Below are 16,199 nucleotides of genomic sequence, written 5' to 3'. Positions count from 1 at the left end.
GATAAAATATTACAATCGAGATATTTAAAAATACATTTCAACGTTCAGTATAATTCTCTATGATATCAAATAACCTACATTCAGTTAGAATAGCGCCATTGTTGTATCATTTGCTATTTATATTCTATATCTATTAAGATTGAAGTATTATACTAAATAACTTGTTGCTTTCTGTTTTTCTGACTTTATACTGATTTCTAAACTTTGGACACAAGTCGGTTATGAGAACACTGATGTGTGTTTTGGTGAAGACATGAAAAATGTGAAGATGATGATTGAACATTTTGGGGAATTTGGAAAACAAAAATAATTCAACAATATTAAAACTGTTAAATCTGCTGAAAAATAATAAATGTATAAAGTGTGTTTGCCCGCTGACGATTAAAGTGTTTTCCATCAACTAAAATAGCTGGTCTGGGAAAAATATATATATATTCACCTTTAGTCATTTACAGGTTTTCGGAAATTAAATACAATCTCAAATTAAATTGTGTTAACTAAATATGTAAGTTTTGCACAAGAGTAAATTATCTGATCAAATGCTGCTTGTGTGTAACTTTATGTTAAAGTCGGATGGTTCTGATTATTAGTTTTACGTTTTGGTAAAATATGGGCCTACTTTTCTTTTGTGACCTTTTATTAGGATACTTTAAAAACAATATTAATATCAAGTGTTGCTCTTTCTTCATATTTAAAGTCGTTTTATGAGTTGGTGTCAGAGCGTTTTAAAGGGGCTCCTGTCACCTTTTGCAACAAGTAGTTTGCAGCTCTTTTTCTGTTGTTAAATAGTCACACATTATAAACTATATTGTGCTCATGATGCAAAATAAATCACGTTGTCAGGAACAAGTCTGATAGCAGCTCAGGCTTAAGCCTGGAAAATAAGAGAACAATCTGAAATGTTAAACTCTTGTGATATAAAACCATAATGCTGCACGACCAGTTTAGAGGATTTATGACTGAAAAACAAACTCATCTACAGCTACAGTGTTCTGCATCAGCAGTAAGTATCTTTTAATTGTACACGACCAGAGGAGGTTTTGTTTGAAGGCTGTTTTTATTTAGGATTCTCTGGTAAATTATATTTTGACTTTACAATAGTTGCAATTTCAAACTAATTTTACTGCAACAGTGATCCTTTTTAATGTATTTCCCCCCTTCCCTGAGGACATTTTCTCCTGTTTCAATGTTATTTAACGCAGTTGGTTTTGGGGATAAGGACTAAGTTTGGCAAATGTCTGATTTTTACTTCTTATTTTTACTACATCAATCAATCTGGAACAAAACACTCTTTTAATTCTTGCATGCTTATCCCTGTCACTGTTAGATTAAATATGTACATGCATGTTTAATCTAGTGACAGAGAGTCAACAGATGACTTTATTGTACTGTACCTTTGAGCAGCTACGTTCGCATCCACGACTCCAACATTACGCACCCACGACCGGATCGGATCCATCTCCTCTGCAAGACTCCTCTCTTTTAATCCGCTCACTTCTCGTATCAGATGCTCCCCGATCCCGAACATTTAAAACCCTGTCCTGCGGTGCACTTTTTTTGAACTTAAGAAACAAAAAAAGAAGCTGAGCTGGAGAGCGAAAGCACTTTGGCCAAACAAGCGCCAGAGGGTCCAACTCCAACAAGACTCCTCCACAGCTTTGACAAATAAATGACCGATTTGATGTGTGATGATGCTTCAGAAGACGCCTGCAGTTAAAAATCCACGCACACTTTCTTTTAAGGCTGAAACGATGATAATAGATAGATTCCCACCACTAATTGCAAGCATTGTCCAAAGCGCAAAACCTGCAGCGCGCAAACGGTCACCTGCTCGGTGGGCTCAACTCCTCGCGCAGTTCAGAGCGAGACTCCTTCTCACTATATAGAGTCAGATATGTGTGATATGTGCAAAAAAAGTCTTCCTTTGTCAGGGGGGCCAGATCGGATCAAAACAGTTGATCCGAGGGCCAGGAAGCTCGCAGTGAAGTGCTTGTCTGTCTTGAAGCATGAATGAGACCCTCTGCCTGGATGGAGCCTGGAGGAGGGGCCTTAGTGCCATATGGAGGACTGATTGTTGAAATGGATGCTCTTCATTGGTGTAAAGTGCATCCCTTGTTTGGACTTCTGCCAGATTCAGCATCCAACCAGTGACTCAGGCAGCAAACTTTTTCACACATTAAGTTGGACCAGGGTGATGATAAAGTGAAGACTGCACAGTCAGTTTAAAGGTCCCATATCATGCTCATTTTCAGGTTCATACTTGTATTTTGTGTTTCTACTAGAACATGTTTACATGTTTTAATGTTAAAAAAACAACTTTATTTTCCTCATACTGTCTGCCTGAATATACCTGTATTGACCCCTCTGTCTGAAATGCTCCGTTTTATAGTGCATTTCAATGGAATTGCAACGGAATTGCGTTCAGTTTAAAGGTCCAATATTATGCTTATTTTCAGGTTCATACTTGTATTTTGTGTTTCTACTAGAACATGTTTACATGCTGTAATGTTAAAAAAAAACAATTTATTTTCCTCATACTGTTTGCCTGAATATACCTGTATTCACACTCTGTCTGAAACGCTCTGTTTTAGTGCATTTCAATGGAATTGCAACGGAATTGCGTTGCTAGGCAACAGTTTGGGTCCATGTTTACTTCCTGTCACCTGATGTCATTCACATACACTGCAACCAGGAAATAAACTGGGACACATTTACAATGTTTACGTTTAAAACCGTCAAATTATCTAATATTGTACATTTGTGACATCACAAATGGACAGAAATCCTAACGGCTTGTTTCAAACGCACAATTTCTGAATACGGGCTGTGTGTTTTTCTCCGTATATTGAGCATTTTGATAGTTTAACAGTATTTTATATAGCACTAAACCTGCTTTATAATATAAAAGACATGAAAATCTCACTTTTTACAATATGGGACCTTTAATTAAGAAATGTAGGCTTTTATCAATGGTGTGATTGAAATGAAAGTGTGTGTGTGAGAAGAGGAGACCACCAATATTATTCAACATCAAAATTGTGCACAAATGTTAACAAAAGCTTACATGTTTCATATTTATATTTGTTCATCTCTGAGTGTTTCACTTGTTAGAATGTGGGTTTAAGTCTGTACAGCCAAATCCTGTTTGGTCTTTTTCATTCAAGTCAAAATTTCTTCTGCCAGATTCAGCATCCAACCAGTGACTCAGGCAGCAAACTTTTCACACACCAAGTTGGACCAGTGGTGATGATAAAGGGAAGACGCACAACTTTACGCATTTTAAAACATCAGTTTAAGTAAGAAATGTAGGCTTTTATCAGTGGTGTGATTGGAATGAAAGTGTGTGTGACCACCAATATTATTCAACATCAAACATTGTGCAGAAATGTTAACAAAAGGTTACATGTTTCATTATTTATATTTGTTCATCTCTGAGTGTTTCACTTGTTAAAATGTGGGTTTAAGTCTGTACAGCCAAATCCTGTTTGGTATTTTTCATTCAAGTCAAAATTTCTTCCTCCAGATTCAGCATCCAACCAGTGACTCAGGAAGCCAGGGTGATGATAAAGGGAAGACTGCACAATTTTACGCATCAGTTTAAGCAAGAAATATAGGCTTTTATCAGTGGTGTGATTTGAATGAAAGTGTGTGTGACCACCAATATTATTCAACATCAAAAATTGTGCACAAATGTTAACAAAGGGTTACATGTTTCATATTTATATTTGTTCATCTCTGAGTGTTTCACTTGTTAAAATGTGGGTTTAAATGCTCCCATGCAACAGCAAATCCTTTTTGGTCTTTTTCATTCAAGTCAGAATCTAACACAAGTGCGCTCTCGACAGGCGCGCATTCAGCAGCTCGCCGGCCGGCCGTCTGCTCCTTTGAACGCGGTGATTCCTCTGAGGAGGCATCGCATCAGTGTCAGCCGACACAATGACCGTCTGGTTGCTCCATCAATCAGCTGCAGCGCTGCGCTCTGATTGGCGTTTGGAGCCGCAGCCTGACAGAGCTCTTAATCAATGCAGCAGACTGTCTTATCAAACCCAAAGTGGTCATGAGAGGTCGTGTGATTTCCTTCCTATTTAGGGTTAAAAGAAAATCTTAACAATTTAGGGTTTGTTAAACTTTATTTTTATTGTCCACTGTAGTGGACTACAGGACTATTTCAGTGTGAAAAGACTAACAAAATGAACAGATTATTGCTGTAGAGTGATATTAAACCAAGAATACATTCAAATTGATTAAAACAAAAACATATACCATATCACTGGAAAGTCTATGTCCTCTTGGGGTTGATAGAGTTGGTCAAAAGAGTAAGAGGATATACATGTGGACAAAATGTCCACTACAGAAGACACATGTCAATGGGCTGGGTCTCAGGAGGATATAGGAGGATTTCCTATTTGCTTGATTCCTCTGTTAAAATGTACGACTTTCAGCCACTTTCACAAAGAATACATAATAGAAATAATAGACAGCTGATTATAGGAGACGTTTGGGAAATTTTAAACTCTCCATTCAATGCGTAATCATTGTGATTAATGTCTTTTTTGGACAAAAAGAGATAATTCTGAACTAAATAAACACAATTTAGAAAAGTTTCTTTAGCTGCTGATTTGGATCATTTCAGGCTGTATAAACCTAAAAAGTGTACAAACCCAAGCAAATTTTTTTTGCTTTACATTTTAAATAAATCAGATTATTTGTTTAAATAATTCTCAGTTTCAAAATGAGTTTAGGCCCAAAAAATATTTATTATATTTTTTGCAGACTAAAAATTTAATTTCCTGTTCATCTGGCGTTGAAAAAAAAAAAGGAAAGTTTTTTTTCTTTTTTTCAACCCTGGTTCTTTGCCCCCTTACCGATACTATTGTCTCTGTGTGGAGTTTGTGCTCCCGGACAATGGATGTAAATCTCCCCCCTTTGGATCCCGCCTCAACCCACCATCTGCCAGCCAGCGCGGGACAAAGTCAGATGTTCCCCCAATTATGAGAGCAGTCCTGGGGAATCCTGCTGCTGAGTCTCCGCCCTGTCGCAGGGTCCCTCACACACTTCCCCTGACATGATTGACAGCTCTACTTAACCATGAAAAATCTGTATATGATGACACACTTTGGTAAAATTCCTCCACTGAAATAACAGAGAGGTGCGCTCTTTAAAATACCTTACTTGTGTGGATTTATTGGCTGTCATTTAAGAGGAGAAGCAACACATCAACATTGTGCAGACACAGGACTGGTGTCAGATGCCTTGCTCAAAAACTCATGTTCAAATGGTTTCACATGTGCAGGAAATCAAAGCCTTTATATGGCTCCTCTGCAAATTTAAAGTAGGCCATTAGCCAATTAAAACTTTAGACTTGACCTACTGTACTTTAATTGCTCAGGGATGTGTGTCATGGGCTGAACACTTAAGCATTTATATGGAGGCTTAGACTGTTGGGCAGTGGCAGACACCAATCATCTGTCATTAAGCACACTTGTCATAAGTGATCAAACAGGTCACTTATGGTGTCACACTATGTTGTGATGAATCAGGTGATGTGAGCATCATTGTTCATTACTTCACATCTACCGTGTTTATTTTGTTCAGAATGATCTTTTTTTGTCCAAAAAAGACATTAATCACAATGATTACGCATTGAATGGAGAGTTTAAAATTTCCCAAACGTCTCCTATAATCAGCTGTCTATTATTTCTATGATGTATTCTTTGTGAAAGTGGCTGAAAGTCGTACATTTTAACAGAGGAATCAAGCAAATAGGAAATCCTCCTATATCCTCCAGAGACCCAGCCCTTTGACATGTGTCCTCTGTAGTGGACATTTTGTCCACATGTATATCCTCTTACTCTTTTGACCAACTCTATAAACCCCTGGTGTATTGTAAAGAGGACATCCTAGGCTTTCCAGTGATATCGCATGTGTTTTGGCATTTGAATGTATTCTTGGTTTAATATCACTCCACAGCCATAATCTGTTCATTTTTTTAGTCTTTTCACACTGAAATAGTCCTGTAGTCCACTATATAGTGGACAATAAAAATAAAGTTTAACAAGCCTAAATTGTTAAGATTTTATTTTAACCCTAAATAGGAAGGAAATCACAAAAAAAAAGTCATTGGAAGACACTTTTTTTAACTCGGTTCCCAGGAGAATATATCATATCCGTGATGTGTAGTGTTCTTGTCTCTCCCCTTCAGCCCCTACAGGTGCGACAGGTCTCGGCCCAGATTATCATCCCAACCCTGCAGGACTCTGCTGTCTCAATGTGGCTTTTCTAAATTGGTGAAGCGGAGAGTCGGGGGCGAAAATGGGGGATTAGTCAAACCACAAACGTCTTTCTAATCAATTTAACCCGCTGAGACGGTCAGCCCGTGTGTTTTAGGGAGGAGGAGGAGGTGGAGGAGGAGGAGGAGGAGGTGATGGAGGGGGGAATCAGTGACTGCTAAACCAAACAATGGGGTATCGTGTGCCGCTCGTCCTCTCCAGCATTCCCCTGCTCCCATGGGACACCCAGAGCCCTTCTGTGTGGATGGCACTGTGTCCACGGAGGTCAGGAGGTCAGGAGGGGCGTGGCCGTGTGTGTGCGTATGTGTGTGTGTGTGTGTGTGTGTGTCTGAGAGTGTGTGTGTGTGTGTGTGTGTGTGCACACCGACAATATTTGCACTATCTGTTTATATCATGTTTATAGCTTATTTTGTATATTGTATATTGGTAGAAATTCAAATTTTTTATTCTTATTTTATTCTAACGTTTTTATCTATTCTTTTGTTATTATACTGTTTAACTTGCACCAACAAAACCAAACCATTCCTAGTGTATACCTCTTACACCTGGCAATAAACACCACTCTGATTCTGATTCTGATTCTGGTGTGTGTGTGTGTGTGTGTGTGTGTGTATTTGTGTGTGCGTATGCGTGCGTGTGTGCGTGCGCGCGCGCGCGTGTGTGTAGACGCAGCAGCAGCTGGTTCCCGTCCCTCCTCGTCTCTCCACTGTGAAGAAAACAACAGAGCTAATGCAACCCCACCACGTCTCCTCATCGATCGCCATTCACTGCGCTCGTTTTGTTGTTTACTTATTTAGGTTTTTTAGGCGAGGATGCAGATCCCCCTGAGGAATGTATGTCGGCATCCGCAATTACAGCAGAGTGACCACCTTTAGTCTCATTTAATTTTATTAAAAAAAAACATAATCTGCTCCATTTGGATTCATCTCAATATAATTAAGGCCTGTTGTGATTTAAATCTTTTAAGAAAAGAAAATTAAGTATCTATAGAAGGATACACAGCCACAATACTAGAGAGGATTAAAAAATACATATAGCCTAGAAAGTTCAAAAGTTAGTTCTGAGTATCACAATATTACTGTAAGCCTCAATATCACTGTTACAGTCTGTACTTTTTCACCTGTTTCATACAATTTGACATGTTTGGTTTTCTGGTGAATAATAGAGATGCAAAACCAAACTGTACAAACCAAACCGTGGGCTTTTTGAACCACTATTACAGTTTTTCTCATTCACTTTGGCTCAATTCTCAAATATTTTTTTTCCAAAACAATAAGCTCAGATCTCTGAACAATCAGTTTGTTGTTCACAACAGATTATAATTTTCCATGCATTCAAGCTAATTGAACTAGTTTTGGCACATGTGTGCAAAGAGTCCAATTGTCTACAAGTTGCACGTGTCTTCCTGATCAAACTGAGATTGTTGTCCTCTTCTCAACTTCTAAATATTGTTTCATCGTCAGTCATGACATGCAAAATGATTCATTCAATTATCTAAACCTGTCAGACACATATATTCCATAAATATCTATGGCATGGTGTCATGTACTGTGAGGAGGCACAAGTTGTTCTTTCACTGAGCTACAGCAGGTTCTTTTATTGTTTGTTTGTTGGCATAGATGTCATTTTGTGGGTATATGATTTTATAGGGAAGATCAAAGGTGAATTTTCTATTTATAATACATGTAACACACAGATTTGTATATAAGAAACGTTTTTGACTGCCATGGTGAGAAAACATCTAAACATTTTGACCAGTACGACTCACACGATGACAAAACAACTCTTCACTTTGGTGGCACTGTCCAATTTACTGACACAATAACTAGGTTTTGAAGCCTGAATGAAGTGTTTTGGGTGAGTTACTACCTTCTGCAGGTATGAAAGAGAGTTGTGATGTCCCGTCAAACAGTTGTGACAATTGCACTTACAGTTTAGAGAAAGCAAAGACTGTTTTGAGCAAAAGTGATTGAGAAAAACTGTAAATACAGACCTGCTAATTATTTGATGAGCTGCCAAAGACATAAGAGGCAACTATCTGAACATAGTCCTACTTGACCATTAAATCTGCCTTTTCATGTATAAAATCAGTGTTATGGCTTCATATATATAATATCAATCATTTCTATAAATCAATCAATCTCTTTATATATTTTGGAGTTGGAAATGTGTTTTTCTTCTCCCTAACGTGCAAAACAAACCAAACTGTGTCCCAAAAATCACAACACAAACCGAACCGTGGCTGAATAATATTAATATGGTTTACCTTTTCAATCACCTTCCCCACAGACAGGCCCTTACATGTCCTGTAAGTGTCACAGGTACTTATGTTAATTATTGTGCCCAGCCCACATGGACTTAAAATTACTGTTGTGAAGTAGTTCAACATTTGTCAGACAAAAACAATTACCGTTTTTTCTTAAATACATTACAAACAAACTTTGTTTCCAGTAAAAGTCGTGCTAGTGAGCCATCATGCACAATACCAAGGTGTGGAAAAACGGCCTAAATCTAAGTGATAGTGTTGCAAGTTCCTTTAAATGAACAATTATTATGCAGTGATGCCAGTGCACTTCAAAAGACGTGCTGAAATAACTCTTAAAACGTTTTTCCAGACATCACAATGTGTCAATAGTTTGCATTGAAATATGAAACTTATAGGTTGAACACAGCATTTGTTACGTTTAATTGATTCCTCAAATATAAGAGGAATCTCACTTCCAAGTGATGAAGAGCTGAGCATTAATTCACTAATGGTATTAAGTAATAACTCATATTGCATACTAGCTATACAGATGCAGGTAAATCCCGTCTAAACTCACTCCCTCATTCTATCTGTTTTGTAAGCTTTTACCGTTTTTTAGGCTCATATGTTTATGGCACACCGTAAATCATTTGTACAGTAAAACATTTGTTCCTGAACATCATTGAATGATAGCATGCTATTTATGATCTGCATGATTTGTTACTACTGTAAAAGAAACTTTGCAACTCATCAACTAGTGAGCTGAGGTCATCTGGGTCTTTCCAATCCACGGGAAGAGGTTTAGGGGAAACAAAGTTTTTAAATTTAGAGACTGTAGATGCAACATAAATAAATATCCCCTCTTTCTCTTAATTTAGCTCCAAGCAATCAACTAATTTTGACTATTTGCTTTGCTTTAAGAAGCTATTACAAAGACTTTATTTTGATTTTTTTGTATGATATCCGTATAAGCCACAACTACAAATCACCAGTTTATCTTGAGAACCATTAAGTCCAGTATGGAGAGCAGTAACCACAGGTTGTGCCAGCTTTCCTGTCCTTAACTGACTGTATGTCGGTGCCATCTACTGGTCTCTTCAAGAACATCATCAACTGTGGTTTTCTGGCTCTGCAAACAAACGTGTTCCTCTAAAGCTGTTCTGTATCATCACAAATATCATTCAGAAGCAGTGGTTCATCTGTACAACAATCATTTATTCATGTAAGACTTAAATTGACTTACGCTTAAACTCCAGAAAAACAAGAATGTTTTCCCCCAAAATCAGTTCAAAATCATAGCTCTGGCTCTTGTAGCTTATTTCAAGATTACATCACAGTTTACATTCATTTGCCAGACATGGGCTGTACAAATTGCATTGAACACTTTTCAGGAGAGAGGTAAAGACAATTAAATTAGTCATTCAAAAGAAAATGAGTTTCGCACTGCATGCGAAACAGGTGAGGCGACTGAAGAAGCAACTTTAAGACCGAAGGAAAAGACTATGACAAATATGTCTACAGCTAAGTGACTTCTTAATTAGTTGAACCGAATCATGCCAAACGTGTTGTTCTTTAATAATATAATTGCTATTATGATTGTTAATGCCTGGTACATTCTGTACATGGAACACCCATGTTTGGTCAAAGAGAAAGAATTGTTTTTTTTTCTTGCCTAGAAAAAACACCCGCTGCTGTATATATACATACATACAGAAAGGACCACTACAAAAAAAAACTCCATTTTAAGATATTAAACTAACTAACTACTAACTGGTCAAAACTGATTTATTTTTGCTGTGTTTTGAGGATGTCGTGGGTCAACAGCTGTATCAAGTCAACAATTTCCTACTCTGTGAACAACAGATGTCCTGAAAAGACACAGTCCTTGGTCAGACCTCTGTTACCTCGTTTGGACATCAGATAGACCTGGTCTCCCCTCGCAAGCTTGATGTAGGTTTGGCCACTGACTGTGATGTAACCTTTATGCTTGGTGGTGACTGAGTGCAGAATCCGGAGATTGTTACGCATCAGACACAAGCTTGTAGCCTTCTTCTTGATGGAGCAGTGGAACTGGAATTCGTAAACACCCGGATGGTTACAAGTAAAATACCCTGTATTTGTGTTATAGCAGTTCTGTCCATTGTAGATGACCTCATGGAAGGAGATGGGCAACCAGGGTCTGGGGGCGTTGTATCCCAGTCGCACAGAGAAGGCAATTTTCACCATGATGCCAGGAGGTCCAGGAGGTCCAGGAGGTCCACGAAGTCCAGGAGCTCCAGGAAGTCCGGGAGGTCCAGGGGGGCCGCTCGGACCAGGTGGTCCTTGGGGTCCTTGGGGTCCTGTATTTAAAAAAAAAAGACATTATTGCAATTATATCAACAGGACCTTCCCATTACAGTATTTTTAAGTAATACTTTTAGTATATCGATTTAAGTATTTATGGAAAAGTGGTAAATTTACCTAGTGGTCCTGGGGGTCCAGTTGAGCTTGGTGCTAGAGAAAATTAAAAGTGAAAATCAGTATTTTCAAAATGTTCTAATGTTGGCACTGATTGTCTTTGGTCAGCTGTGTCAGAGAGGATTTCAGGACATCAACTCACCCTCCTCCTTCCAGGGACTGAGGTCAAAGACACTGATGCTGTTGCACTGGGTGTAACCGGACCCTCGAGGCCGGTACAGGAAGGGGTTTTCTGGTACATCAGTGATACCAGTGTTGTCACAGATGATGCGGGCAAGTGATGTTTTCCTCAGGGAGTTCTTCTGGGCCTCAGTGAAGACCCCATTGTTCTCCCACCAAAGTCTGAAATTGGACAGTTTGGTAACATTTAAAGTCTCTGGATTTAAAAGTGAATGTAAAGGTGCAGCTAACACAAATATCTCAACATCTTTAGCAATGTCAGTTATGTGACATACCGGTCTCCCTGGCGGGTCTTCTTGAACTGGGTGGCAATCAAACAGGCAAACAGGGGTCCCACTCTTCCTCCACTGACAAACGGCTCAGCCGCTCCTCCGAACCACACATCAATGTTTTCAGGTGTTCCGTAGAGATCCAGAAGCTTCTTGGCCAGTGTGGCATTTTTCAGCACTTCGGTCAGCTCTGGCAGATTGCGTGGCTGTGACAGCCCACAGAATTTGCGCCATTTGTTGTAGCCTAAAAAGGGACACACAGGGTGAACATGTTTGTGTGGGATCTGTAATGCCTACGATATCCTAGATATATAGGCAAAATTCATTCTAGACATAAAGAATACATGGGTATAAAGAATAAGGAAATACCAGGGAGTCCATGGTCTCTCCCTCTCTGCATGTTGAGCGAGGCCAGATCCAGTCCCAACTTGCTGGTGAACTGAAAAAGCTTTTCCCTCAGCTCATCAGACATCATGTGACTCTGCGTGTTCAGCTTGGCCTGACGACCAATCAGGCCCCTCACAAATAGGTCAATACCACCTGAAGAACACAAGGGGCAATTTTATTTTGATTAATTGTATTCATTCCCTGTTTAGGAAAATGACAAAGAAGTTGAAGATCTTGGCCATACCTTCATAGACGATCCTCCACGGTGTGAAGAGGCTTTTGTGCAGCAATGGACTGGGGTGCTCAGTGCTCTCCTGGTACTGCTCATTAAGACGAAATATGAAAGGCTGAAGCATCAGATGGCCAAATCGGTAGGCAGCTGTGGCGAACACATTGGAGATACTGGGGTCCACTTTTTCATCATAACCAGGGTAGGTGGATAGCCACTTGGCCATGGAGTCTGGACCAACAATGAGAGGTAGGAAGTCTCTGAAAGTGAGAACCTAAGAGACAAAAAATAAACTTAGTCAACTGAACCATGTGTGGGACATACCATCCATCATTTACATCATGAATGCAAAATTTCTGTAATCCATGCAGCTAAGCCCCTCTCTAACCTGAAAGTATGCTGCCATGATCTTGCGCGCTTCATGGTAGAGTCTGTCTCCGTTCCAGTGAGGATTGATGTTGGCCAGAGCAAGTGCCACACGGTTGTGCTCACGTAAATACAGTGTGTGAAGAGCCGACAGACCAATGTTCTCATTGGAGCGTGTGTCACCTTAAAAGTCAGATAAAATGAGGAAAAAATTGTTGTCAGCCCTGTGCGATGCTTGGAATGGATCCAACTCTTAAAAATGTTTGTACGTCAGCGATTTGGCTGGCACTCACCAGCCTCAAAGCAGGGCACCTCCTTTGCAGTACTGTCACCAGTAATGCGGACTCTGGTGGCACACATGTTGGGAATCATGGTGGAGAAGGGCATGAGAGGACGGTTACCGTCTTTGTACTGTTTGTTGATCCTCAGCAGGCCCTTCTTTGAGTCGAAGTCGCGTAGGAAACGTGCTCTGTTAGCGTCGCTACCGTAAACCTGACCTCCATCAAGGAAAGATGTGATAGCGTTCATCTGCTGACGGACGGAGTAGTATGAGTGGTGAGAACCACAAGCTGGTGCTGAGCGGATGAAGGGCATGCACTTTTTTGAGTTTGTGCCATGGTGTGGGTCTTGGCTGGGAATCTGTTAAGATGACAAGAAGCAGTTAACATCCAGTATGTGTGTGTTTTAGATGTATTCATGTTTCTTGTACAAATCCAACGACACTGACCTTAATGGGGAAGCAGGGATCTATGCGATCACAGCTCTTGTCGCAGTCTTTACCGAGACTGAATGAACGGATCACAGGAGAGGTAGGAGTCAAGGACAGGTCGTGGTCAATCCACTGGGAGAATGTTACCAGTAGGCCAGTGTAGAGTGTGTCGCTCTCGACATTAGAGTTTGATGTTTGCAATAGAGTGTTGGACACTTCCCTTACCTGAGGACAGGACGTATAGACAATGAGCACCTTGGTGAAAAGGATTTTGTACAACTACGAGTGTTTTTTTTATATGGTCATTTGCGGCGTATAGCCAGTAAAGATGATATTCTGAAGTATGTTACCAAGGGAAGACGGTGGTTGTTGAATCTGTAATAATAGTCCCAGCCTCTGGGCAGAGATAAACCATTCTGGTACTCAGGATGAAGCCAGCGGGCTAGAGCTGTGTTGGAGGCTCCCCATTGGAGGTGTTTTCTAGGCAAGAAAAAATAAATCCATTATTATACTGTGTATCTCTGCAAAAGGAAATATTGGGGAAAGGATATAGGGGGACAATGTGCAACACAATTCCCAAGCCCAAACCCAATATTAGGGGGCATTAGAATTGGTACTACTTTACTATGGGTAAAGTTGCCTCACTTGTTGTTGCAGGCATTGTCTGCAGTGTAAAACTTGTCTACTTTGCCACTGGTCGAGCAAGCATAGAGACGATGATGGGAAGCACAGCCTGTCAGTTGAGCAATGATGTGCAGATCCTCGTCAGCGAGCGAAACTAATCAACAGAGACAAGGAATGAGCAACTCAGTTGTAACCGATATGCAAATGTTTGGATAGTTCAGAGGAGATGTAAAGGATACACACCTGTGTTATTGCTGGAGCGTTTTTGACGTTTCTCCAAAGATCTCTTGACAAGTCTAATAGCATTATCCATATAGTCAGCAGCACGCACAGCAGTACGGGTCTGCCCAAAAGGCTGCTTCAACAAACGCAGGACTTCTGAAGGACTCGCTGCACTCCTCTTCACGCGTTCAAGGCTCCTGTATTGTGTGGAGAGGTCATATTTAGGAATTCATTAAGAATGTCTTCAATAATTGCAATTGCAGAGACCTTTGTTGTACTCTTTTTTTTTTTAAGGTCACTGAAGAATGTGTGGAGCAGTTCAATAGGTTTGTGCGCTCACTCTCTTCTGGAGTAGACATAAGCTGAGTCGACTGTGGCCTTGGCTTTAATCACAGCTTTCTCAATGATACTCCTCTTCAATTGGGATTCTGAAAGCATAAAATACATTTTGTTTAATTTACTTTATGGATCATTCTTAAATGTTGATGTTTTTGGTCCTGGTTCTGACATGATTGTTTTTAGGTTTCATTCATGCCACACAATTACAGCATTTACAAATATATATATATATATATTGTTGCATAAACTAAAGAACAAAACATAAACTCAGACTGAGACCTGATTAGTTTAACACAAAAAATAATAGATTAAATTGTAATAGGGTGACATTATTTTAAATCAATCAGATAGTGAATGCATTTAAAGCTATGTGTAGCTATTCTAAGTATGATGGAAGAGGTATTATACTCACTCGCATCCGCCTGGCTTTGCAAGCACAGGTAAAGAACTGCAGCCAGGAGGCACAGAAAGCGATTCATCTCTGCAAAAAAAGACAAATATTCTCCAGTCAGTAATGCATTGGTCATATAAACTAATATTTACGAATTTTCAATATATAAAAAAAAGAAAATATAAATAGCCTATATAAAAAATAAATAAATATAAATAGCCTAAATAAAAATAAATTATCAAATCTACATTATTATTGACCATAGCATATTAACTATATCTACTGAGTCAAAATAAATAGTATAAATTCAGAATAAAAGGAAGGTTACCTGTGAAAAGCACGAAGCTGGTGTCCTCTGATGTCCTGAAGCAGCAGATCTCAGAAGTCAATGCTGCTCATAAAATGTCAGACTTCATATATAGTCTGGCTGAGGCATCACTTTTCTATCCATAGGAATTCCATTTTTGTTTTTGTTGTTGATTAAATAATTATTAGTTTCTTCTTCCTTGCTCCTCCTCCACAGCAGCAGGAAAAGTATGAAGTTGAACAACTTCAAGTGTGTCAAAACAATCATCTCACGAGAATAAAGTCGGCACAGCGTCAATGTCAAAGAGAAAGCAAAGGCCAGCAGAAGAACAAGCTGTCATTAAACATTTAAACATTTAAACCACATTCTGGTTAATCCCAGAGAAAACAGAAACTCCCACATAGTGAGGCATTTTGCGTTATAGGTCAGCCTATTGTGTTGTTATTCATCATGCGTTTATGTTTGTTTGTCAGTTACAATGTTTTTGGAAATTGTAATTTCTGTAATTGCATTTCTGTACAAAATATATAAAATATAATAATGTTGGACTAAACTGCTTAATTATTTTATTATCTCTATTTTTTTTAATTTTAGCTTTTACTGTAGTTTTTTTTTATGTCACGCACTTTTCTTCAACTGTTCTTTATTTTAGTATTTTAATAATTTGTTCACGTTTTTGAAAAGTGACATGTAAATATTATATTATACATATATATATATATAAGTATATGTATATATATAAGTATATATAAGTATATATATAATTATATATAAAGTAATAATGTATGTCATAATATAGGGTGATTGAGGTGAACTCTGCGGTAGCGATAAGTAGATCGATGATGTCAGATATGTAAAGAGGCTATAATTACCTGGAGTGTAAACATCTGACAAGCCATACAATAGAATTACATTATTATTATTATTATTATTATCACTGTATAGAGAAGAGAAACTCTGTATTGAAGCCAAACGGAAACATCTTCCTGCACCAATGCTGAGAGCAACCCAAAGGCTATCGAGTTTTCTTATTGACACATATTATAGGCTAATATATAGGCCTAATAAACAGCTCAGTATTTGGTGACTAAACTCATTTTGCAATCGGTTAATTTAAAAAAAAAAAAAAAAAAAATGCTGTGTGATGTTGGATAGGCCTAATAAACAGATGAGTATTTGCTGTT

The 16,199-nt window shown here is 38.8% G+C and overlaps 2 protein-coding genes and 1 long non-coding RNA gene across 5 annotated transcripts in view; 1 reads left to right on the top strand and 2 right to left on the bottom strand.

Moving 5' to 3' along the window:
- ebf2 (EBF transcription factor 2) overlaps positions 1-1,970 on the bottom strand; it is a 35,055-nt gene extending 33,085 nt beyond the window's left edge. The window contains exon 1 of one of the 2 annotated variants that reach the window (XM_037777724.1): positions 1,395-1,970. In XM_037777724.1, coding sequence (XP_037633652.1) covers positions 1,395-1,528 — 134 coding nt within the window. In that variant the 5' untranslated portion in view covers positions 1,529-1,970. The remainder of the gene's footprint in view (positions 1-1,394) is intronic. The other variant, XM_037777725.1, reaches the window with a different exon arrangement.
- On the top strand, positions 864-14,939 carry LOC119492903. Its single transcript, XR_005207868.1, has 3 exons — positions 864-1,100; positions 7,120-7,123; positions 14,928-14,939. It is a non-coding gene; the product is annotated as an uncharacterized LOC119492903 (long non-coding RNA).
- Positions 9,730-15,074, bottom strand: LOC119492861 (eosinophil peroxidase-like). Of its 2 annotated transcripts, XM_037777713.1 has the most exons (15): positions 15,037-15,074; positions 14,730-14,798; positions 14,319-14,406; positions 14,000-14,175; positions 13,778-13,910; positions 13,483-13,612; positions 13,151-13,357; positions 12,717-13,062; positions 12,446-12,606; positions 12,073-12,331; positions 11,811-11,981; positions 11,448-11,685; positions 11,135-11,334; positions 10,996-11,028; positions 9,730-10,874 (listed from the first exon to the last, which is right to left on the bottom strand). In XM_037777713.1, the coding sequence occupies exons 2-15, from the start codon at positions 14,794-14,796 to the stop codon at positions 10,381-10,383; spliced, it is 2,703 nt and encodes a 900-aa protein (XP_037633641.1). In that variant the 5' UTR covers positions 14,797-14,798; positions 15,037-15,074; the 3' UTR covers positions 9,730-10,380. The 2 variants fall into 2 exon arrangements, with proteins under 2 accessions (XP_037633641.1, XP_037633640.1); XM_037777712.1 differs by lacking the exon at positions 15,037-15,074 and having other exon boundaries at positions 14,730-14,971.
- Positions 15,075-16,199: the final 1,125 nt, after the last annotated feature.

Source organism: Sebastes umbrosus, chromosome 8, assembly GCF_015220745.1.
Source record: "Sebastes umbrosus isolate fSebUmb1 chromosome 8, fSebUmb1.pri, whole genome shotgun sequence".
Taxonomy (NCBI): domain Eukaryota; kingdom Metazoa; phylum Chordata; class Actinopteri; order Perciformes; family Sebastidae; genus Sebastes; species Sebastes umbrosus.
The sequence above is the reverse complement of the archived record's forward strand: the minus strand, read 5'-3'. Positions and strand labels throughout refer to the sequence as shown.

What these genes read in the sequence shown, in the direction of transcription:
- LOC119492861 (XM_037777712.1), bottom strand. Translation starts at nt 14,844, where the DNA reads ATGACCAATGCATTACTGACTGGAGAATATTTGTCTTTTTTTGCAGAG. An exon ending in ATCCCTGCTTCCCCATTAAG is followed by an intron (nt 13,063 to 13,150) that starts GTCAGTGTCGTT and finishes TCATCTTAACAG; the next exon opens with ATTCCCAGCCAAGACCCACA. An exon ending in AAGACCCGCCAGGGAGACCG is followed by an intron (nt 11,335 to 11,447) that starts GTATGTCACATA and finishes GTCCAATTTCAG; the next exon opens with ACTTTGGTGGGAGAACAATG.